The sequence below is a fragment of the Pollachius pollachius genome (genome assembly GCF_949987615.1).
Source record: "Pollachius pollachius genome assembly, chromosome: 8".
Taxonomy (NCBI): Eukaryota; Metazoa; Chordata; class Actinopteri; order Gadiformes; family Gadidae; genus Pollachius; species Pollachius pollachius.
The window spans coordinates 23,056,054-23,080,760 of NC_136941.1; the positions used below are offsets into that span (position 1 = coordinate 23,056,054).

At 45.1% G+C, this 24,707-nt stretch overlaps 1 protein-coding gene across 3 annotated transcripts in view; it reads left to right on the forward strand.

Annotated features, from left to right (window-relative positions):
• slc12a5a (solute carrier family 12 member 5a) overlaps positions 1-24,707 on the forward strand; it is a gene marked incomplete at both ends in the record, with an annotated part of 140,143 nt that overhangs the window by 45,142 nt on the left and 70,294 nt on the right. The window contains one exon of one of the 3 annotated variants that reach the window (XM_079741740.1): positions 17,701-17,755. The exons of the other annotated variants lie outside the window; for them this stretch is intronic. Coding sequence (XP_079597866.1) covers positions 17,701-17,755 — 55 coding nt within the window. Of the gene's footprint in view, positions 1-17,700; positions 17,756-24,707 lie in introns of those variants that run through there. 3 annotated transcript variants of the gene reach the window in all.

Sequence of the window (24,707 nt, forward strand, 5' to 3'; positions counted from 1 at the left end):
TTCAAAGCTGAAGCATTACAAAAGAGATGGTTTCTGTAAGATTCAATTCAAACACCCAAGCACCCTTCTTGCTACTGAAGTTTGGCAGCATTTTTTTTGTGTAATGGAGTTTGGTGAAGAGGGTGTAGGTAAGCTTGTACTACTTTGAAGGAGGTGGGGAGGGGGGAGACAAAGCTCAATTCTCTCCCCATTTCTATGAGCACATTTATGTTACTCTCCACTGACCTGTTTGTACATGTTCCAAAAATGTTGAAAACCTGACCTTGCATAAATAAAGCGTGGGTTTTATTCTTAAAATGAAGAGGCCTCTGTATTTCATATAAATAGATCTCACCTGAAGTTGCCCTCAATCGGAAGTGCGGCAATGTTTAGTCCTATGACAGTGGCAACATGAACGATTGCGGATGGTCATGGACAAAGGTGAAATGAAGGCAAGTGGCGTCCGGCAAAGTATAGTTCAGGCAGGAAGGAACCACTTACTAGGTCAACTTGGCCACTTGTGACACCATACTGATGACTTCTCGTGTCATTTTGAATAAATAAATAAAGCAAACCGAAACATCTGCATTGCTCTGACCGGAAATAAGTTTTTACGCAGTCTAACACCGACCCTGATAACCCCTGCATTCATATCAAGCTCGTAGGAGAGGGGATTGGGTCTGCCGGGAAGCTCTCATTCTCGGTCCTTTGAGGAGGGAAAGTTCGGAATCGATGCAGAAGAGGCGGAGCATGGCGGCCCTGTGTTGAGGCTAAGGAAGTGCATAAGGCTTGCATTAGGTCCTTCTCTGTCTGGGAATACTTTGTTTCACTCGTCATTGGTGCTTATGTGGGCACAGAAGACTGGGTTCCGGAGCTCTTCTGGCGGTGATCTCTGCTCTCTGGCCAGCGGGCAGAAGAGAGGTACATGGAGGATGGACCTTTGTTCCAGCAGTTTGGCTGCGCTATTTTAAGGTTTCCCCCGATAATGTGGTCAGCCGGGTTCTGTCTGGAGCCAACATATCCTGCCACTTCAATCTTCTGGATCTCCTGGTTGTAGGTTGTGACAAGTACAGATCTGCTGTGGAGAAGTGGTTCTGTTGGCCGATATAAATAAAAGGCATCACTGCAGTAGGTGGAATGCACGCATTCTGGCAGCTAAAGACTTGCGTATGATAAGTGAGCAAATCTGTTGACTCTATTTATTGAGATGTGGCTGCTCCTTTCCTCCAGCAGGGTAAGAGCTGTTCTGTCTTGCTTAGATTGCAGAGCCTCCGTCTCATTTCTGTATGGGGATGTATTCAACTGCCAGTCTCTCAACGTGTTGATACAACTCTGAGGGAGGACTGGCAAATAATGAGTGCAGACAGGAATCCTCTTGGGGGGGAATGAATGTGACTATCACTATTTATTACACGGCTCTTCTCAATGCTGTTGAACGCTCCGTTGAGTTGCATGGGCCTTTAAAACTTCCGGTGGTAAATAGCGTCCTCGGCTGCTAAGCGACGTCAACGTCTTTGGCGGACTATTTCTCTGCTGATCAACACTACGAATGCTGGTAACAAATAAATTGTAAAAAGACACACTGTGTGAAGTTATATTTTTGACGTGTCTAGTTCACCGTCATGCAGGCTGTGTTAAGTAAAATAAATAAATAGCGATCCGTATTCGGCGCATGTAGGTCTATCTGCCTAAGCCCCCGTTGAAATAATTTTGATGTTGAATGTTGATGGCGCAGTTGTTGAAATAAACAGATTGATTTCATGCAAATCATAAAAGCCTCTCCCTGTGTCATTGTGTGCGCTTGTATCCGATGTGTGTGCGTGCGTGGGGGGTTCTTGATTGAGCAATTTTCGAATATTATTCGAATACTTCTCAGCGAATATCGAATAGTATTTTTGCCAGAAATGCACATCCCTAGCACATGCATTTGAAAAGGCACCATCCAGGTGTTACTATCACTGTTGCTGTGGAAAAAAAAACGAGCTGTGCAAACGCAGCTCACGACACTACTTTAACAACCCCTGTCTGGGAATTCAGAAATGCAAATGCCATAACCAAGTTTATTGGTGTTTTCATTGCTGCTGCTCTACGGCCATTCTCCGTTGTTGACAAACAAGCAGTTTTTAAAAATTTTCCCCTAACTATGAACCGTACCGTACCGTGACTTACAAACCGAGGTACGTACCGAACCGTGACTTTTGTGTACCGTTACACCCCTAGTCCATGTACAACCCACCCCAGTTGTGTATGCACAGCTATGGGACTACCTTCTGGGCCCATGCACACTGGTTGGGTTGGCGTGGTCGGGCGAGCGTTGTCAGACCCGATGAGGAGCAGGAAACTTACCTTTGTGAAGGTTGGTAAAGGTATGTTCTTTAGGATGGTACTTCCTTTTCAGGGTATCTGCTGCACATGGCCAGGTTAAGTTGGTCTACTATGAAGGCATGATGGATGTTGTAGCATGCCCGCTGCTGCAATACGCCTCAAAGGACATTGCTGAGCCTTGGAGCTTAGGTAGATCTTCAAGGATGGTTCTCAGAATCATTCCTTCACACCCATTGGGTATAGGAGCTAAGCAGCAGCAGGAAGTAGGATTGTCGTCTATGAGTCGTCATCAAGCATGCCTGTAGTATTTTGTTGCACGACTGGGACTGCCTTTAGCATGACATGGCCATAGTAACTGACCTGCTGGAGGTAGACCATGTTGAGTGGTGTGTACACTGTAAGGATACATTCATTGGCTGTGGTTCCACGTCGGGTAACGCTAGAAACGGATAGTCTCACAGAGAGTTTCTAATCACTAAGCGCTAATGGGCGGTTTTTAGCAAGTCTGCCGCTTGCTGGTGCTCTCACCACGTGTTATCTCATCCGAGGATGTCGCTGAACCTCTCGATTCCTGGAGTCACTTCATTATCTTTTCCAATGTACTGGATGGCGGAAAAGCATCTGCTTGATATGGTAGGCAGCATGATTGGCATGGCCGGAGAGCGATCCCCGTGGCAACAAACGACGACGTATTATGCGGCATAACACCAACAGCAGAACGGATATCAAAATAACAAAGAATGTACAACACTTGCGTTACAGTGTGTATTCACACACACACACACACACACACACACACACACACACACATACGCACGTGGCGCTTGCACCGTCGTAGCACATTGTCTCTATCGCAACGGCGAGGCGCACACAGCTTTTGGCCGTGTGCTGTTAATATTCAACACTCTCCGGCGGGAGTCCTGGAGCTCTATGAATAATATCATATTATACATAGATTTCTATGTCATATAAATATTATCACAGCCAAAAGCTGTGTGCGCCTCCAGACGATATTATGAATCTCAAACTACTGCGTCGGGTTCTCCTACGTCTGTTCCACATTAATCTGAAGTAGACTGAACAGTGACATGGAGGAGAAAGGGATTGTTGCCCGCCCTCTGCGATTGTCTCCCGCCGGAGCTCCGCTGCCCACTGCTGAGGCACCGCCGTCTCGGAAGCGGGCAGCGGGCAGCGGAGCTCCGGCGGGAGACAATCGCGGGCAACAATCCCTTCTCCTCCATTACGCGGTTCATGTACTTCAGGGAGTGAAGGCCAAAGTTTCTTTCCCCCAATTCCTTCTCAACTATGGCTGAGATAGCCCCAGTCATCTCAGTCATAGCTCATTGACAGTCGTAGCTGTTAATCAGTCGTAGCTCATTGACAGTCGTAGCTCATTGTCTCATTGGCTAGCCAAATTCTCGGGGCGGGCAAAGCAGAGAAGGCGAGGTCATCGAAATCGGAGCATCTGAGCTTTCATTTTTCAAAGGCGGAGCAGGATACCTAGTGCTCGTTTTACACCTTATGCCATTTCTAGCTACTGGGGGACCATAGGCAGGCTAGGGGAACTCATATTAATGTTAGAAATTTTCATGCCATGGGACCTTGAATATTTCATTTATATTAGACTCCCTAAATCGTTCAAACAGCCCTGTATCTCATTGTGGCGATGTGTTTTTTTTTTACAGATGTTTCACTATAGGTCTATCAAGAGTGTCCCTCATAGTTTCAGCTGGCATTGGAAAGCTTGGATTTTCAAAAATGTGTTTCAGGTTGACAGTTCTGCGAAGAAGGGGTGGAGTGTTTTCATCATGATTATGACCCAGGCCAACTTTGTGATAACTTTTTAAGCACCGTTGCTGTGAATGAGGGATGCTGTACATGAAATGCTCTACACAGTGGTGTACAAGTGTGTGACAAAGTCACTGGTTGTTTCTGTGGTACGGCTCTATGGACTAAGAGCCATGGCATGAAAGCCTGTCTGGCATCGTTTAGGACTTTAATTCCTTCTGTGATCCTATTCACATTATTAGTTTTGTTTTGACTATTGTTATTGTTGTTTTGACTATTCTCCTTGGTTTTGTTTGTTTGTCAGTTTATGTTGTTGCATTACTCGAACATGTTTGAAATAAAAAAGCTAAACTAAACTAAACTATATGTACACTGCTAGCATTATACTCACTATACATATCAAGCCATAACTATCACTTATAAAAATAATCAATAGGCTGTGCAAACTGTGTTTCATTTCATCTACCGGAGTTCTCCTGCGTTATAGGCCAAGTCCACTCTGCATTCACTTCCTGTATTTATGTTACGGAATTATGCCGGGGCAGGCCATTGGATGAAAGGGGGAGGGGTATTTTAAGGTGTTCCTCAAATACTAATTATATGTGTGTAAAATATACTTTATATATGAAGTTGTATTTTGTTGTTATTCTCTAACGGGATGGTAATACACCTTAGTTTTGTGTTTTGGCCAGCTAAGCTTTGTGTGCAAGTTAATTGATTAATCCTAACTTGGTATAGCTCAGAGGTGGAGCTAACCCAATGGGTTATTACAGTTATTGCCCGTTTCTTGAACACGGTTTGCAAAACTTGGCTAATTGTTTCAACACTCAACACACAAGCAAATAAGAAACAACACTGAGAAATATGCCATTCACATCTATGTCAAATTGAAACTCTGTTATCGAAACCTAACAATCCTTTGTCAAAATGTCACTCTGATAACAAAATGATACACACTTGTATCATATGAATACACTTTCAGATCAGCAGCAAAACACTAGTCTACTCTATATAAAACACTGCAGTCTTTCATATTCACTGCACTACATTGCAGTACGGTACTTTACAGAGCAGTAAATTCAGTTTCAGCAAACATGAACCACAAATACACTACTGTACTGTAAACACAGAAAAACAAGGCAATTGTGCGTCGGTGGGCTTATGAATCCTTGCCATGTGTGCCAAATCCATCCATAGATTGACCTTACCTCAATGTCTCTGCAGGCCTGTTCCATTGCCTGCAGAAGAAAATCCTCTATAAGGTTTAGAAATAGCGAGATATGGGGCAGGTATACAACTTCAAATTGTTGATTGTTGGTGAACCAGTTCCGGACCAGAACAGCCCAATGGAAACTAACATTATCTCAGACAACAAAAAACCTGGGCTGATCTAATCTGTCCTGTACAGCTGCATCATGAGGTGCATATAGAAATGTGATGATATTTATTCTGGTGCATTTTGGGGATGGCACCTATTTACCCACTATTCATTCAAATTCATAGCCTACATCCTGACTTGCAGGGCCTGAACAAGCTTACACTGCATATACAGACCTACTTAATTAATATGTAACTTACTCGCTGCTTTTAAGTATAACATTGCTTTGGGAGTCCAATTCCTCCACTGAAAAGGGTGGAAAGTGCTCACAACTCTCTGCTAGTTAGCGATCTATCTCCTCTACATTTAGTTGTGTTGCGCGAATGCTGCTGACGGAGGTAGCCTATTTGATTGATTTGCTGAATTGTCCAATCATGTGGTGATAACAAAAAAGAAAAGCGATACCATTGGCCTGGGGCGCACACTGGTGCGACTCGAGGGCGAATTTTCTTGCGCCAATGAAAAGCTGCCTCTGCTTGATAGACAGCAAAAAATTAGCGAGTTTACATTGACTTCAATGTGGCCGGCATTCCTGACATGGAGGTGGGCTTTATTTCGAATGACCAATAACTAGCCTAACCCAAATCATTGACGTTCAGACACATTTAAATGGTTGCTGGCAGTGACAAGTATATCACACAATTAAACGAGGACAAACGCTATGTATTTTTGTTGATTTATTTCGTATTGATAATAGTTGATTAATAGTTGGCAGATATATTCAAGTGAATATTTCATGGAGGGGCGGCGCCCTAGCGCCCTCTATGGACCCACCGCCACTGAGCACAAGTCCATCGGTTATACAACTGCTCGAATCTGCTGCTACGAGTCTCAAGCTGTTGCTTTTCTTGCGGATACTTTTGCAACACGTCTATGTGGTACAAGTGTGGCAAAAGTGATTTGTACCCGTATGATGCAGATCGTCCGTGGGCGGGACAAAATTGCAGCATTAACCAATGAAAGTCGCCGGCAGGGGGTGCATTTTTCAAACTACACTGGGGGTGTCAAACTACAAGGGTCTCAGAGGGTCGGCAACATGGACGACGAGAGACTGATTGTCGAAGTGGAGCAACATAAAATAATTTATGAAATAAATCATCCTTTTTATAAGGACAATGTCAGAAAGGGCAAAGCCTGGCATTTAATTGCAGTAGTTTTGGGAGTGGAAGGTGAGTACATTAGGTTTAGGATTATCGCGTGATCTCGTGATCTCGCGTGAATACAGCTGGCTCGCAAGGCAGCGCTACGCTGCCGTTACGCGCCCGGTGGAAATGGATGCAGGGCAGAGTTCGCAGCCATTCCGCGGCGCATACGTCCCCGGTGGAAATCAGGCGTTACTTTCTGTAGTCTTGAAAGTAGACATGAGGGCATCCTACACGATGGAGTTGGGTACATTATGTCAAATTAAATTACTTAGTTCAACTGAATTCCCCCCAAATTATTGCATTAACATGCCGCAAGTGTCCTTCAATGTATTTTAATGGTATGCTTGGATGGTCCAAGTGTAGTTTGAAAAATGCAGCCCCTGCCGGCGACTTTCATTGGTTACTGCTGCAATTTTGTCGGACGCTCTGCCTCATATGGATACAAATCGCTTTTGCTACACGTGTTGCAAAACTACCTGCAAAAAAACCCACAGCTGAGACTTGCAGGAGAAGATTCGAGCAGTTTTAACGATGGACTTGTGCTCACTCATTAAAATGCTGAAACAACAGTGCGTTCTATATCATTTTATTTGTGAGGAAATTGTTCACAGATGCGCAACATTTTGGGCATGTTCCCAGATTATGAAACACGTGTGTGCGAATGTGTTTTGCACCAACTGCGCTGCAATGATTGTAGCAAAAGTATCAATTGCATGACTCTTTGAAGTTGTGATGCACAGGATAGGATTTGTGCACCTGTAACACAGACTTGTGAACTCGTAGACCCTATTTTGTGTTTACACTGGTAGAAAAAATATTTACGACTTCAAATGTACTGTTACACATTTGTGACTTTAGAGTACACATGCAAAATAAATATTTAGGACTTCAAATTTACTGTTGCACATTTGTGACTTTAGTGTATGCATACATCATCTGCAGGTACAGGTGCTAAAGACTTTTTCTACAATAATACCTTCATTTGTTTGCTACATCCCTCTCCAGAGACTCGTGCAGTGGTATCCGATGCAGAACGTCATTCAAAATGGCCTTTAGAGAAGGGGACTTGAACTTGAGTACCACAGTTGTTCAAAACATTGTAAAGGGCAACATCTCAACAAAGGGCTATTTTGGTTGTTCCCTTCGTCACACCATGTTCGTGACATGTACATTTCAAACTGCTAGATCCAAGGTAGACTGCTACAACAACAATGAGTGGATACATTGTATCTCGTACGATTGTGTATATTTACAAGCGAATCAGATTTTAGCACAACCCCATCGCACAAGGATCACAAATTATGTTTTTTGGTTCAAATGACCCACTTAAAATATACTAGTGGCCTGCATGCAATTGAGGAACAACACTCTGTTAAAGTGGTAGAATGTATTAAAAAGAAACCCCAGAGATTGTGGGGATGAGGTGGCCCCAATTATTTGCTGTGTTCTCTTGCGCGCGAGCAGACCTTGTTTCAGTGGTTCTGGGTAGTCCAGACATTGAACCACATATGCAAATGAGCCCTCATTAGTTCCTTCTGTCGTTGAGGCTCAAGTAGCTCTCTCTGTCTCTGTCTGTGTCTCTGTCTCTCTCTATGTCTGTCTCTGTCTGTGTCTCTGTCTCTCTCTCTCTCTCTTTCTCTCTCTCTCTCTCTCTCTCTCTCTCTCTCTCTCTCTTTCTCTCTCTTTCTCTTTCTCTCGCTCTCTCTCTTTCTCTTGCTTTCTCTCTGTCTCTCTCTGTCTCTGTCTCTCTGTCATGTCTCTCACTCTTGCCGCTCTCATTTCTTAAGAGGCAAAAATTAAAGATTAAGTGTGTAAAAAAAGTCATGCACTGCTTCCTTCCCACAGCTGAAATTAAAACTTGGAATTAGGAAGGGTTGGTTTTGAAATTACTTGGTGTTGATTGATGGGATAAAAAAATGTTTGAGAGAAATTCAGACTTTATCTTTTAAGCAAATAAACACACACACACACACACACACACACACACAAACACACACACACTGAGTCACTTGCACTATCTCTCCACCACAAGGCCCCTTATCCACCAACATTTTGCCTTTTTCTTATTTCTCTCCCATACAAGCAGCACCTCCCCGCTGCCTTTTCTCTCCAACATCTTTATCTGTAACATTTCCTTGTGAGAGGACTGCCTGCTGCCGCCACAGCTCAATAGTTCTGTCAGGTTCACCTTTAACGTGTGGGGATGTCCACGTCTACCTCCCCTCACTTACTGCACTCACACATCACACTCTCCCCTTCCCCCAGAGACATGCATGAACACACACACACACACACACACACACACACACACACACACACACACACACACACACACACAATGCCCATACTTGTGTGGACATACAAACACGCAGTAACAAACCCCCCAGTATCCACATCAACGACGTCAGTAGTTATCTTTCTTCCCTTCTCTCCCTGCACAAGCCAACGGCTGCTGAGGAGGGATTAGGCGATTATAAAGACAACATTTTCGGATTGGCTCGGAAATCAGATAAGAAAGAAAAAGAGCAAACAAAAGCGCAGGCCTGCCGAGTTCGAAGCATTGCTGGCCTGCTTTGATCTTCTCGCACTTCCTGTCGAGACAACAAGAATCTGCCCCTCACATCTCCTCATGCCCATCTCGCCATCATCAAAGCCGCTGTCAGATGTGGGAGATGGGAGTTTGGGGTTAAGGTTTGACTGTGTGGTGCACTGGTTTGTCGCGGCTGACCAGGCTGTTTTGAGTTGAACTGCTTGAGAATGCCGCCTGCGGACGGCTTAACAACACCGCCCAACATTCACCTGTGCTGACTCAGGGATACAATGATGTGCCCCCTTGTTACACAGATGTAGTTGGTCAGGAACCTATCATGACTGGGAGTAAAATAAGGCAATGCAATAGTCAGTGATCATTAAACAGCACTTTACACATGTCCAAGAGCATTCTAAAGCAAATATTTCTCACAAATGCAAAAATAAACCAGTAACTGGCACTTCTTTCCAGCTGTTCAGCATTTCATCACATTACCACTCGCCAATGAGCAGGTTGGCTGAGGTCTTTGTGGCAGCTATTTTTATTGACCAGGTGTTTTACGACACTATATTTCCAGACCTGGTTCTCCTAGCATGCTGTGATTACAGCAAGACACACTCTTCCACAATTTTTTTTTTTCTTGTTTAATAATTCCTCAATTGCAGACGAGAAGGGAAAATAGGCGGCAAAAGGTTTGTTTCTGATGGATTCATTTTCATTTTCAAAGAGACAGATTCACAAGGTGCACTCAAATTAGCTTTTCAATTCTGCCGGCAGTGGTGGCAACTAAACCGACATAGCAGAGCAGGAGGCCAGACTGAACATCAACATGTATTATGGTATTGCTCTCCACCATAGATCGCTCCCTCTAGGAGAGGAGCGACGTTCTAAATTACGTTAGCTGGTGTAATTTACTCGGTCCCGGCCGACCGGGAATGCATACAAATCAAGCCTGTGTTTTACGGTCGTTGCTAACTCATTTTCGGAAGGGGGGGGGTGTGGATTGTAAAAGTGGATAGATCCTTTCAGTGTTTGTGTTTGCACGTGAGCGTTTGTGAGGCTTTGCGAATGCAGAGATATAAGCCCATTCCTGTGAGCAAAGATTGGTCAGATTTACAGCAAGGAGGAGACAGAGTTAGACCCTGGGGAATACCCCTTGAGCTCGACTTATCAAGAGAAGCGGTTTAGTTTTGCACTTAATACCAACCACACTCATTGTTTTTGTAGTAGCAGGGGATCTATGTCCCATCAGATTACGCCAATTCAACGTTTGCATATTTCATCAGCAAGTAAACGCTCAGACCCCGAATTGAAATGCATTATTTAAACATGCTTGTTAAATTACCTCTATGTCTGTCCCGATAGGCTTGCATTTTCATAATCTGACCATTTTAAAACCCGGCAACACATTCTTCCGAATAGCAAACATAAACCACTGGGCAAACTACAAATCTCTTGATACATTCTGTCCGACATGAATGCACTCACTGCCAGGGTGTTTTCATACAGAAAAGCCTTTGTTTTGAATTATTAAGTGGAAACGAACATTTCTTTATTCAAAACCCCACAATTATTGGCCAGCTCCTAAATAATGTGTGCTCTATGTCCATATTCCCTCATCCACTCGTCAAGCGTCTACATTTACATTTAGTCGGTCAGCAGACACTTTTACCTAAAGTGATCGAGTGAGGAGGAGAACAATCAAAAGCATGCAATCACTATCAGAGCAACTACAAAAATGTAAGTGCTAGACAACCAAGTGTCAAAAAACATCTGCGCTGGAATACAAGGTAGCAATAGGAATAGTGTTCCTGCATCCAAGGAGTTCTTCACCAATGTAGATCTGTACACGGCAGGAAGTGAAGCGTGCAGTGGTAGACTGGAGAACAGGAAGAGCCACTCTATTTATACACTATTGTATTGTGTTTTTATGTATGACACTGCTTGCCCTCTAGCCTTCACACTCACTTTATCAAGCCATGCCATCTGCCGTTCCTCTTGGCTCCTCCAAACCTAGCGTCTCTTTACTTCACTGAGGAATCTACATATGTATACATATAGTGTATATATATAAATATATATATAAATATATATATCTATATATAAATATAGTATATATCAACCTTTCAGGATGGCGGTCTTCTGATCTGTTGCTTGCACAGCTTCCTAAGGATTATCTACAGTTTTCTAACCTACTTTCTTGTATTCTGCATGAATCATCTAAAACCGGAATTTCATAGGAACACATTTGCTTAAAGGCTACAATATTTTTCGTTGGCCACTTTTCCAATAGTTCTCCTATGGTACAACATGCTTTGGCTGTGCTGCTTTCTGAAAATTTCAGGAAATATATTCTTCTGGCACAAGGCACGGAACAATCCCGCTCATCAAATGGGAGCGTGCCCGTTTACCATAGTAGATCGGTCCCTTCAATTCTCAATGTGTAAGACTGCGGCCCACCCCCAGCCCCAGTTCTGTCCACTCTTACTGGCTCTGCAAATGTGTGACGCAAACTGAGCATCACTCAGCGAGCTCTTCTGTATGGGAGGCTTTGTTGAGAGGGGTTGTTGAGTGTCGATCTTAAGATGAGGCATGCAGATCTGATTATATTGATAATAGGGTTAGGGTTACATCACATGAGATGGAGTGCTGTTGTACTGAATATCAGCAAGGCCGTGATTCGGTCGTAGGTATGAGGCCGTAAGCTGAGTGCCGAAGATAATCAAAGCCATGCTGATATTCAGTATAACAGCATAACCTTGAGTGTGATCTTGCTTTTATACAGTTCTAGTATTAAGCAACAACAGAGTATGATTTGTTCGTTCAGTAATGATTTATTTGGCTCTGCCATCACAAATAGATCCGCAACTGTACTGGGACTGAACTGTTGCCAAGCAACACATAAACACACTAGCTTGCTACTTTGTATAGGTCTACACGTTACGTTACGTTACGTTACATTACATTCCCTTCGTCCTCTTCTGCGACCATTACTCATTCAACTCAAATGTAAAGCCTGTTCATGTTCATCTTTGCTGTGCAAAGTTAGTTGCAATCTAAACTACATAAAGACTTTATAGTTGTTCTAATAACCATTAATTACATTAACGGTTATTAGAACAACTGTGAAGCAGAGTGATAAATGTATAGTTAAAAGTCCCTGAACTGAGACTTTTTTGCCAGGGAAAATATATAGGAACTGAAAACAAAACAATTCCAGGGAACTCATGCAATAGCATGCATTTGAAAGGGCCACGGGTAAGCTCTGGCTTTTACCCATCAAGGGCAATTTGAGTTCATATTTATATGCTATTGTACGTGTTTTAACTTTGGGCATGTTGGGCGAGATTAAGTGTTATGGTTTTCCTCTAAAGGAACGTGTGTAGGACGTTTACATGCATACATCGCTTTCAATTTCCAATATATCGACAGGATGTAAATTAACTTAAAAAATGTGTCCTTCCGTGAATCTCCCGGAAGACCACCTGTGGGTCGATTCCTATTATATTTAAAGAGACTGTTGCCTGCGGAAGCGATGTCAGAGATGCAGAGACAGACGCAACGCTACCAGCGTCTGTCTCGTACGGTGTGGAATGAGAGCTCGTAAAGGGACTATTGCGCAAGCAGGCTAGTGATGGGTTGTTCGTGACCAAATCAGTTCGAATGAACGAATCTTTAACAAGAACGAACCGAACTGATTCGTCTCTCTCGTTCGTCTTGTTCGTTCTCAGACTCGACTCCTCCCAGACCCACTAGTCGCTGACTCGCTGCCTCGCTGTTCGTTCACTGGCAGTGAGTGGTGAAGGGGGAAGAGGCTTAGCGAGCGAGCGTATGATAATACGATTCAATATCAGTGAAATGGTAAATGCATGCTGTCTTTGTACTTTCTGTGTCATGCCAGCTTTATCAAACATTTGAATGTCTCGTCAATCTGTCTCGTTCTTTCATGGTTCGTTCTCCACCCGGAAACCCCACCAACATTGCTAAATCAAGTCTATTATCTTGCTCATATGTTAAACATCGAATAATCACGATTCTGAATGAGTCTTCTTGGCGAACTGACCGATGCAAACTGAATCAAGGAAAATAATCATTGAATCCATCACTAAAGCACTGCGTGCTTGCACAATAGCATACTGCCTGAGAAGGCAGTATCGCTGTCAAATCTGTCCCTGGGAAAAGTAACGTTGCGCCGAATTGAAAAAGGAACTACGTTTTGTTACCTATGTGTACCTACCTATATGTTCAATTGTTACGCGTAACTTTACTTTTTACATGAAAAAATAGTTACGTAACTGTGTTTACTCGTTACTTACTTTATAACGCGTTACAACACTGTCTACCGGACACACCGTCTCACGGTATCGTCAAAATCTCAAATTCACACCGGTGTTCTTTTTATACCGTTTATACCATACACGCCTATGTGTAGCTTGTCTGCGCTGAGAATGTATTTTTCAATGGTGTCACATGGTCTCAGATGCCCGACAGGCCCGACTCAGGGCCGTAATCAAATTGATCATTTCATTATCCAAAGTATTTAGTAAGTGTAGCAGTGTCTTCATTCATTTAGCTAGGTCTTGAGCAGGTGATCCCGGGTCAGACCTCTTTAGTACAATGTTACCACTCCCGGTTCAGTCGCTCTACTTCTGCTTTTTCATTTTTGTCCTGGTAATAAACGAAAGCAGAGTGAAATGGCAGATGAGATTTCAAGAGCGCATCTAATTGGATACCAATGTGCGACCCCACAAGCAGCATCAAGACACATATGCACATACACATCGATCATACACAAACACACAACGCCCTTCACCAAAGGAGAATATCTAAATCGACCATGATTGCGTTCAGCGTTCAGCTCCTTCGTCTAGTAAGATCCTCCTCGCTCTCGCTCTTGCTCTCGCGCTGTGATCTGGCTCTGGCTGTGGCTGTTACTCACGCACTGGCCCTAGCTCTCTTACTCTGGCTCTATCTCTGGCTCTTACTCACACACTCGCCCTAGCTCTCACTCTCATTTTCTCTTTATCTCGCTCTCTTCCCGCTCTAAAGCCCTGTCCTGATACTCGATCTGGTATTAGTACATTTCCAACAAGTCCTTCTATCGATTGGATCCCACCACTGCCCAAGGGTCTGATACCTTATACTGTATTCGTCACAGCGGTAAACAAATAAACATAAACACAAATAATTTATAAACAAGCATTGACATTTATTTGGAAGTACACATGCAGACATATAGTTGTGGACAGCCATAACACATTCCCATGTCAACTGGAACTGTTACTTGTGCCTAACGCAAGATCTACTTGTGTCTACTAATCTCAAAATTGTGGTTAACAAGTGATTTTTGGCCGTGGCTGATGGTTGTACCACTTTTGTCTAATCCAATAACTGAGCCAGTGCTCCGGATCTTAGCCTTGCTGCCCGCATGAACAGAACACGCTGCTGTGTTCTGTCTCAACCACCATACTTAGTACTGCTTAATCCTGCTCAAGGAGACCTTGGGGAAGATGGAAAAATACACATGACAGCTCATGGACACACATGGGTGTACCCAGGGTGGAACGGTCAACCTCTGGGTAATGAGGGGGGCTCTTAAAGGCCTATAGGCTACGACATCTAGCAGCAGTCCAGGGATCACCTACGCTTTGAAAACCAGCCCTGGGATTGGCCCTCAGACGTATAGAGAAAAACTGATTTCTAAATTCCCCATTTACTGTTTTTGGCATTGCTGTAGGGGTGTAGATTGGTGTCCAGTCCCTTCACCATTCCTTGTTTAAATTATAATCCATTTCCTGTTGAAATTGGTGCCGTGCATATGTGAAATTAATCTAGAATTGCTGTGCAGCCTTAATATAATTACATACAAAGTGGCGTTATATATGATAGTAAATACATTTTAACAAATACATATTTTATTTATGTTTAATTATATTCTAATTACAACAAATAACCAGATAAAAAATAACCATCAGTTATGTGATTAGTATGTCATTTTTATTTTTACACAAATGATCAAAGATGCTTTTCTCGATCATTGATTAATTTATTAATCAATGAAAGGGTCCGATACAAATATTGAATATCCATTTTAAAGACCAAATTAATAATCAATGGTTACTTCACTGGTATTAAGACATTGCTAAGGAATTAGAGCATAGCTGAATACATTTCCAAGTCGCTATATATCTGTAGCTGGGAATCATTCACTAATGTTGGATCCATATCACATCCACAAGCAGAAACTGACCACCAGCGATCATTACTGTGAATATCCCACTCCTAACTTTGTTAGGAGTGGGATGAGGTAATGGAAAAACAGAATTATGGACAAACACTAGAAGCATACGGAGGTAGCGTCTCCATGCTAGCTCACAATATCGTCAGACAACAATGCTAGCCGTTACGTACACCGTTACGTACACCTGGCCACCATCGTCCGTTATGTCATTTGTAATCCTTAATTCTCAAGACAAATGTTTCTTGAGAAAATCACCCCAGCATCACCTTAAACATGTGTCAGATGGAGCGAGTGTCAACATCACATGTTTGTGATGCTGGTTTGTGAAGGTGTCTACCTCTAGCCCTGTCGATATACGACTGTTGCGTTGTAAATTGTATTGAAATTGTTCATCACCGCGCCAGTGATGACACTCACACCACACCGCACCGCACCGCACCACAACACAACACAACACACCACACCACACCGCACCACACCACACCACAACACACCACACCACACCACACCACACCACACCACACCACACCACACCACACCACACCACACCACACCACACCACAACACAACACACAGTGTTCTCCGTTTAATTAGTATTTTTCACACCCATTTCTGTGCATGGTACACTTGTTCCCGGGAGGAGTAAAGAGCGGGGCGGTTTGCGACGATGGGGTCTCACGCCGTGCATCCAATACAGGTTCCACAGCGCCTCTTGCGTGGAGTGTTGATGGGAGGAAAGAGAACAAAATCACTTATCTGTCCCTAATTGCCAACATGAGTACGAGTCCCTGAGGTTTTGTGTTATGACTATATGCATGAGTTGAACTTGCTATCTGTGTGTGTGTGTGTGTGTGTGTGTGTGTGTGTGTGTATCTGAGTATGCCATTGTGTGTTTGAGCGTACCATTGTGTGTCTGAGCATACTTTGTGGAATTCTCTGCTGCTTCGTCGCATGTCCATGCTTGGTGACTTGTGCCCCAAGGTGTCAGAGGATTGGCCTGAACAGTATGGGAATGTTTGTAAATGCAGCGTCTGTCACCGAAAAAGGTTCTGCCATGAAACGGAAACACGCAATTTTTGCTTTGCATCAGACAGTGAGGCGTTCCAAGCCTGGCTGCCGGCTTATCACCATGCCGACAAGAGGTTGGCAAGGTTCTGTGCAGCACCTCTGTGGATGGGGGACATCAGAGCAGAGCTAGAACAACTGGCTGCTTATTCATCCAGTGTCACCCCATTCATACCTGCCTTCGAGAGAGAGAGAGAGAGAGAGAGAGAGAGAGAGAGAGAGAGAGAGAGAGAAAGAGAGAGAGAGAGAGAGAGAGAGAGAGAGAGGGAATAACCTTACCTTTTGATTACAATTTGGCTGCTCCTGATTGGGCAGAGCATTGCTTGGACAGGGCTCAATGGTTTTTGTGTGTGTTGATGTATGTGGCACGAGTGAGTGGGTGATATCAAGATCAGCAACAAGGAGTGGGGGGTTAAGAGGGGGGGAGTCGGAGGGAAGGAGCAAAGGGGGAAAGGATGGGGGAGATGTGAGCCTCTGCTTTGAGACATTCCATCATCCAAAAAACTCCTGCAGTTTCCTTCTCTCTTCGCTCCTCCGACTGAAAATAGATAGAGATAGGGAGAGAGATATAGATGAGAGTGAACGAGAGGGGGGGGGAGTCGAAGAGAGGGAGAGCAAGAGAGAGAGAGAGAGAGAGAGAGAGAGAGAGAGAGAGGGGGAGAGAATCACGCTCACAAGCCAGCGAAGAGGAGACGTAGAGAGGAGGAGAATCTACGAAGAGGAGGGGAGCAAAAAAAAAGCCTTCTCTCTCTTGTAGTCTCTTCTCTTCCTCCGTGGCTGCTCGAGGTGCATCCTACGGCCGGTCAGGAGGAGCAGAGGCGCTCGGGCTATCTTTTTTTTTTCCTCTTCCGTTTACTTCCCTTCCTTCCCCCTTTCCTTCCACCGCCTTTGCTACTATTTTATTTTCTCCCCCGCCTTTTCCTGCTTTCTGGATCCGCTGTCAAGCGCGGTTGCAATCGCAACCTCCTCGGTGCGAGCAGCGCAGAGGAGAAGCCCGGCGAATCTGCAGCGCAGCGCGAGAGAAGGAGAGAGAAGGAGAGAGAAGGAGAGAGAACCATCCGACGGGGGGGGGGGGGAGGAGGAGACAGGTTTTTTCGGTTCTGAAGCTGGTTCCCCGCCATCCCCGCTGAGGTGCACGGCCGTCGCCAGCACCACCACCGCCGCCTCCGACTCCGACATCCCTGTCGCGGCTCAGTGAGCGGGCGGCAGAGAGAGAGAGAGAGAGAGAGAGAGAGCGCACGACGGCAGGATGCTGAACAACCTGACCGATACGGAGGAGGGGGATGGGGGAGCCCAGAATCAGGGTGAGTGATGAGGGGGGGTGCATGTGGGCGCGTGCGTTGCACGAGGAAAGGGGGGAGGGTGATATACATGCAATTTTACAAATGTACGCAAACTCAATAAATACACACGCACGCGAACACACACACACAAACCGTATACACACACACACACACACACAGGTGAGCTTGGATTAAAGCTTGCGATGCGGAGGGCTTTTTGCAAGCGGTCGGAAGAAAGCAATTGCGCGCATACATTCTACATAATCGCAAACAGGTAACCGCTACGTGCGATTAGGCTTCAAAAACGGGCCGAGCCCGACCGGAACATCAGGGGGAGAGATGTAGAAACACGGAGAGCAAAGCGAAACACTCTACAAAGGAACAGATGAGCACTCGGCTCAAGCTTGAGCACCTTTGGGCTTAAAGGACGGCCGTACATGAGAGGGATTTGAATGTGTGTGCCTGTGTGTCTAGTGCGCGTGTGTGTGTGCGTTGCATGCCTGCCTGCGTGATGCTACTGGTGCGGGGCGCTGCTGCTGTTCCTACTGCAAGGCTGCTGTGACAGGAATAGTAATGGGCTTTCTCCACCGATGCACGGGTGAGCGTAAGGGCGTTCTAGCCTTTACACACACACACACACACACACACACACACACACACACACACATCGAATACATACATGCATGCTGTGATTTTCAATTATCGAACAACAAGCATGTATTTATCCTGTCACACCCAGCTTGGCTAAAACGCGCCCTGTCCTTGGTCCCCGCTCATCAGATCACAGCAGCACACAGCGCATAAACCGGAGGTTGTGGCTGTTTCTTTTCAAATCGTTCGAGGTGTCATGGGACACCCACCTTTTAGTGACTGCTTTTATGGTTATTGCATCAGCGCCGTGCCTTCAAGCCATGTCCACATTGGGACCCAGGGGACAGGTCGATGCTGCTGCTGCCGTCGCCCCCCGTAGCATATTCCACCCAACACATTGACTGACTTGGGCTTTCAACAGGGCGTCCCTTTGCCGTGGCCTTCACCAAAGCATATGTAGGTCTGAGCCCATCCGTCAGGGGGCTCCCTACAATCCCTCGCCGCCCGCGTCGACCTGTATGCGTTGCGACACCGATGGTTTTACCGTGTATCATTCTCCGGCAAAGGCTCCATCTAGATCTTTTACCCTGCGCTCTTGTCTTTCTTGCTTCTCTCTCTCGATCTGGCTCTCTCTCTCGATCTGGCTCTCTCTCTCGTTACTCTCTCTCTCGATCAGGCTCTCTCTCTCTCTCGTTCCTCTCTCTCTCTCTCTCGTTCCTCTCTCTATCGATCTGGCTCTCTCTCGTTCCTCTCTCTCTCGTTCGGCTCTCTCTCTCTTTCCTCTTCCTCTCTTGATCTGGCTCTGTCTCTCTCGTTCCTCTCTCTCTCGTTCTGGCTCTCTCTCGTTCCTCTCTCTCTCGTTCGGCTCTCTCTCTCTTTCCTCTTTCTCTCTTGATCTGGCTCTGTCTCTCTCGTTCCTCTCTCTCTCGTTCTGGCTCTCTCTCTCTCGTTCCTCTCTCTCTCGATCTGGCTCTCGTTTCTCTCTCTCTTGATCTAGCTCTTTCTCTCGTTCCTCTGCTGCTATTTATTTTTCTCACTTTCTCTCCATCTGGTTATCTCTCTCTCTCTCTCTCTCTCTCTCTCTCTCTCTCTCTCTCTCTCTCTCTCTGCTTGCCGCAAACTGCATGGACATTTTCCTTTCCTACCTCCACGTCTCTATTAGAGGACTGGGCTTGTATGGTGTGGTGTCGGTGCAGTGGTGAGTGGCTCTCTGTGCTCCCCCAGTGCAGGGACCCTCACCGGGGGCTAAACAGGTTGCGTATGACGGAGTTGTCACGGCGATGCCGCTGCCTGCCAGTGCTTCATGACAAAAATAGACCAGAGCTTGGGACATGAATATTTAACTTAGTGCGGGCATCTTTTTAGGCTGGGGAATCACAACGGGCCCAGCAGACAAGCCTTTTGTTAAAAAAACAAAAAGAAAGTGTGAGGTGGTTGGCGAGAGGTTCGACTGACGCTTGACCTGCTTAAGCAAGCTCACATCCCTGGCCATGCAAATGCGTGTCTGCATATGAGTGCACATGAAAATGTGTGTGTTTTATGAATTTTGTGCTCATGTGTATGCCTCTGCATAGTTCCATACATTTATTTGAAGTGATGGGTGAAGCCTAGCCTGGACCACAGTATTATCTCTTAACGCTGTTTGGATCTATAGAGAGGGCAAATCATTTAAGAAAGTGTGACCTTGTCTCTCCTTTTTACAAATACATTTACATTATATACCCTATAAACCAGTGATACCCCATTGAAATGTCGGGAAGGTATGAACAGATAGATGCCGCCCAAGCTGTGTGTGTGTGTGTGTGTGTTTGTGTGTGTGTGTGTGTGTGTGTGTGTGTGTCTGTCTGTGTATGTGTGTCTGTGTGTGTGTGTGTGTGTGTGTGTGTTTGTGTGTGTGTGTGTGTGTGTGTGTGTGTGTGTCTGTGTGTGTGTGTGTGTCTGTGTATGTGTGTCTGTGTGTGTGTGTGTGGGTGTGTGTGTCTGTGTGTGTGCATGTGTGTGTGTGTGAGTGTGTGTGTGTGTGTTCCTCAGTACTATGCAGGGCAGACACCCAGGGCTCTGGTCCGGCTCTGGTCTGCTCCACAGTGCTCTCCATGGTGCTTCCCTCCCCCTGTGAGCTCCGGGCTGCAGGCTGCTGTCCGAGGTGCTGATTTATAGCCTTCATTACACCGCCTGGTTTACAGCCAGAGAGAAGCGCAGAGCTGGGTTTATTGTGTGTGTGTGTGTGTGTGTGTGTGTGTGTGTGTGTGTGTGTGTGTGTGTGTGTGTGTGTGTGTGTGTGTGTGTGTGTGAGAGAGAGAGTGGGGGTATGGGTGATCAGGCACTTTGCCTCTTCTGAACCGCAAACTATAAAGTTGGTTTTGTAGAGGCGGGGATACAACAGAAGAAGCATTCTTACTTTGTAACTTTGATGTATTTGGTTATTGGTGTCTCAGCCTCTCTTCTTCCCCTGGGTTTGTTTTGTTAATTATTAACATGTTTCTCTCTTAGGAAATGTGAATGGGGTTGTGAAGGATTGTGGAGATTGTGATGATGCTGTGTGTGAGGGATGGAAGGGGTTGGTGGTAAATAGAGGTAAGAGGAAGGTTGTTCTTCATTTTGTGCTTTCAATACACAGATGGCTAGGGGGATTTTATTTTTAAACTATTATTATTATTGTTATCATTATTATTATTATTATCATAAACTAGTCATTACGGGTGGACTTTGGAGTATCAAATGTGATGGGAGAGGATGTATGTTTTTATATATCTGTTGGCCGATTAACTCATGGTTTTATGTGTTTTTATTCTTTCTTTATTCAAAATATTTGGCTTACATTGAATACATGAAATAAACCTAAAGCTGCAAGTTGGCTCTCATAACTTTATTTATCTAACAAGAGCATAAAAATTGTTGTGCACATTTTATTGGCTATCATTATAATCTAATCAATATAAGCTATAAATGATAAACGAGTAATTACAAGTGGATGCCTGGCTCTCAAGTGTGATAGGAAAGGTTTTATACATCTGTTGGCCAATTAACTCAAGGCTTTATGTGTTTTTCATTGGAGTTTAAAGTCATCAATTGACCACCAAATGTCTAATATATAAATGTGTGTGATGGCATCTGTGTTGTCATTAACACAAGCAAAGCATTGTTTCTATGTAATCGGACAGTACTATAGAGTCTTTCCTCAGCATAGTCGTACACTGACTAATAATGAAGTAAATCGTAATATTTTGGGGTGATTAAGTGCTTAAGTAGTCCAACAGCAGATGACACTAATCTGGGAAACAGGGCGGTGGTCTTTTGCTTCACAATGGTTTCGACTGATCATGTCGCTAGAAGTGGAGATATATAAGTGTGTAACAGAAAGTAAACTGTAAAGAAGTGTCTGTAAAGGTTTGAAATCCACACTGTGCAGAGTAGCCTCTGTAAGAATACACTGATTAAAATCCCCTTCTGAAACCTTAGTTTATTTGCATGAATCCATTTCTCTTCGGGTAGAATATCTCAAACTAAACCGGAAACAAGGCATAGCTTTGCTCCTTAAGGTTTTGGTTTCTGGCACAGGATCTATGCAGTCGTCCCCTGACGTTCTTCTAAAGTGTAGAAGGACTTCTGGGTCCGGGTATAGGGCTTAAGGTACCTGGGTATAGGGCTTAAGGGACCCGGATATAGGGCTTAAGGTACCCGGGTATAGGGCTTAAGGGACCCGAATATAGGGCTTAAGGTACCAAGGTATAGGGCTTAAGGGACCCGGATATAGGGCTTAAGGTACCCGGGTATAGGGCTTAAGGGACCCGAATGTTGGGCTTAAGGGACCCGGGTACAGGACTTAAGGGACCCAGGTATATGGGCTAACGGGACCGGGGGTATGGGGCTTAAGGGACCCGGGTATGGGACTCAAAGGACCCAGGTATAGGGGCTTAAGGGACCCGGGTATAGGGGCTTAAGGGACCCGGGTACAGGACTTAAGGGACCCAGGTATATGGGCTAACGGGACCGGGGGTATGGGGCTTAAGGGACCCGGGTATGGGGCTCAAAGGACCCAGGTATAGGGGCTTAAGGGACCCGGGTATAGGACTTAAGCGACCCGGGTATAGGGCTTAAGGGACCCGGATATGGGGCTCAAAGGACCCAGGTATAGGGGCTTAAGGGACCCGGGTATAGGACTTAAGCGACCCGGGTATAGGGCTTAAGGGACCCGGATATGGGGCTCAAAGGACCCAGGTATAGGGGCTTAAGGGACCCGGGTATAGGGGCTTAAGAGACCCGGGTATAGGGGCTTAAGAGACCCGGGTATAGGGGCTTAAGGGACCCGGGTATTGGGCTTAAGGGACCCGGATATGGGGCTTAAGGGACCCAGCATGTTCCTTAGTTGCCTTCAAGACGCAAAGAAAAAAAGCATCCTAACATGTCAAAATACAAATGAAAAGTAGGATAGAACATGCTACATATCCAAACGATTAGTAGTGAAATATCTTGCTCAAGTAAATAGTTGAAAGCACCTCGGTAGACCTATTATTTGCTAGTTGCAATCAGGCTTTAGATGTGTCAGGGGGGAAATGGATGCAAATCCTTTTGACTCAATCAAAGTTAGAAACCTATTTTTATATGGTGCTCCGTTACCAGCTGAATACTTCTAAAATTTCCTAGTGGGATCAATATATAATATTATATCTCCTAGTTGTCTGTCATTATGTTTCTCTCATTGTGCATTAAAAGGTATGTTTAGGTTCAGAGCTATTTAGCCAAAGATCTCAAGCAGTCTTACTTCCAAGTGATGGGGTGTTCATCGAATGACTTCTTCAAGGACACAGTGACGGCCCCATCAAGACGTTCCTGGGAGTCCAGCCAAGATGTTCCACTTGACAAGCGGTCTAAGTACTGCAAGGTTAAACATCCTGCTCAATAGAATTAGTACCAAGCTGTATTAATTTAGAAATAGGGCGCTTTCGCCAATGTCTAAATGAAATTAATAATAGGTAATAATAAAATGAACTACCCCTCAATACCTTGACCCATCATTCCATCCAGCTATCCTTATACTCATCCTTCCATCAACCGTTCTTGCCATCACTCCATCATTCAGCCAACCTTTACCTATCAATCCATCCAACCATCCATCCACCCTTCCATCCCTCAACCCTTCCATCCATCCCTGAATCCCTCCATGCACTCTCCCAGGGTCTGTAGCACTCGGTGCTTCCTGGCCCGTGCGGCGAGCGAGGCCAGTAATGGTGTTTTAGTTCTGGCTGACTGCGTAACACAGTCAAACGCTCCCCCGGGGCTTTATTCGGGAGCCGGTGGTTGTGGACACTCAACGACATTATTGCCCCGGCCTCCGCCACGGCCCAGCGTCTTAGCCTCGACAACCCAGAGGAAAGAGAGAGAGGGAGAAAGGCCCTCACTGTGAGTGAGATAGATCGCACGCCAACATGGACACCTTGACACTTGTTGTTACTGGCCATTTAAGGCTGTTCTCTGGACTGGCAATAATTGCACTTTCAGTCATTGGGCTTGAAGGGCTTCAGCATTGATAAGCAGACATGAAGGCCGTCTCTCTGGGGAACATGATATGCAGCATTGAGACACGCCATTAGATCCTTACATAACGCGTCACATTTATTGGACGTATAAACTTGCATCAGATCCTGTTTTGCGGAGCGTGCGTTGGATGTTGTGTGTTTATTTGCCTTTCAGCGCTTGTCAATTCATGTGACGCTCCTGAAAGTCAGCTCCGCCTCTCACAGAATATCGTGATAAGAGAAAATTACCACTGTGTGTGAGTCACTGCTAATCTCCATCTCTGTCCACATCTCCACCACACAAATGGCCTTGAGGACCACTGATAATTACATATTGCATAATTTAATTTAATAAAGGTATGTATTAATGAAACAGCGCTCCAACGACTTGGGTTAACAAAGATGAATGGAAATTTTTGCTAATTAGAGCGTAGTAACCATCAGTACTGTGTGTCCACATACAGAGGAAAGCTATTCATAGATAGGCTTCCCAATTAAATGCAGGAGAATATAATTAGTGGTGCTAGGCTCTCTCCAAGCCTGTTGACTCATGCTGTAGTGATGAGAAGCTCGCAAAAGCGGCCGCCTCCCTCGCGACAAATGCACATACATGTTCTCTTACACACACGTGCACGCGCACACACTTTAGTCCACACCATCTTTCTTCGACATTGTCCTATATCGGGGGTTGAGTCGGGCAGTGTTGTTCTGTTATGTAAATGAAGAGCAGCATCATGGATACTGAGGAAAAGACAGCCCTGGAGAAACAGTGGTAGATGGGTTGGGGCGGGGGAGGGGATGTTGAAGTGGACGGATTGGCCAAAATAATGGGTGGCTGGGTGGTGGATCGGTGAAGGAATCACTGA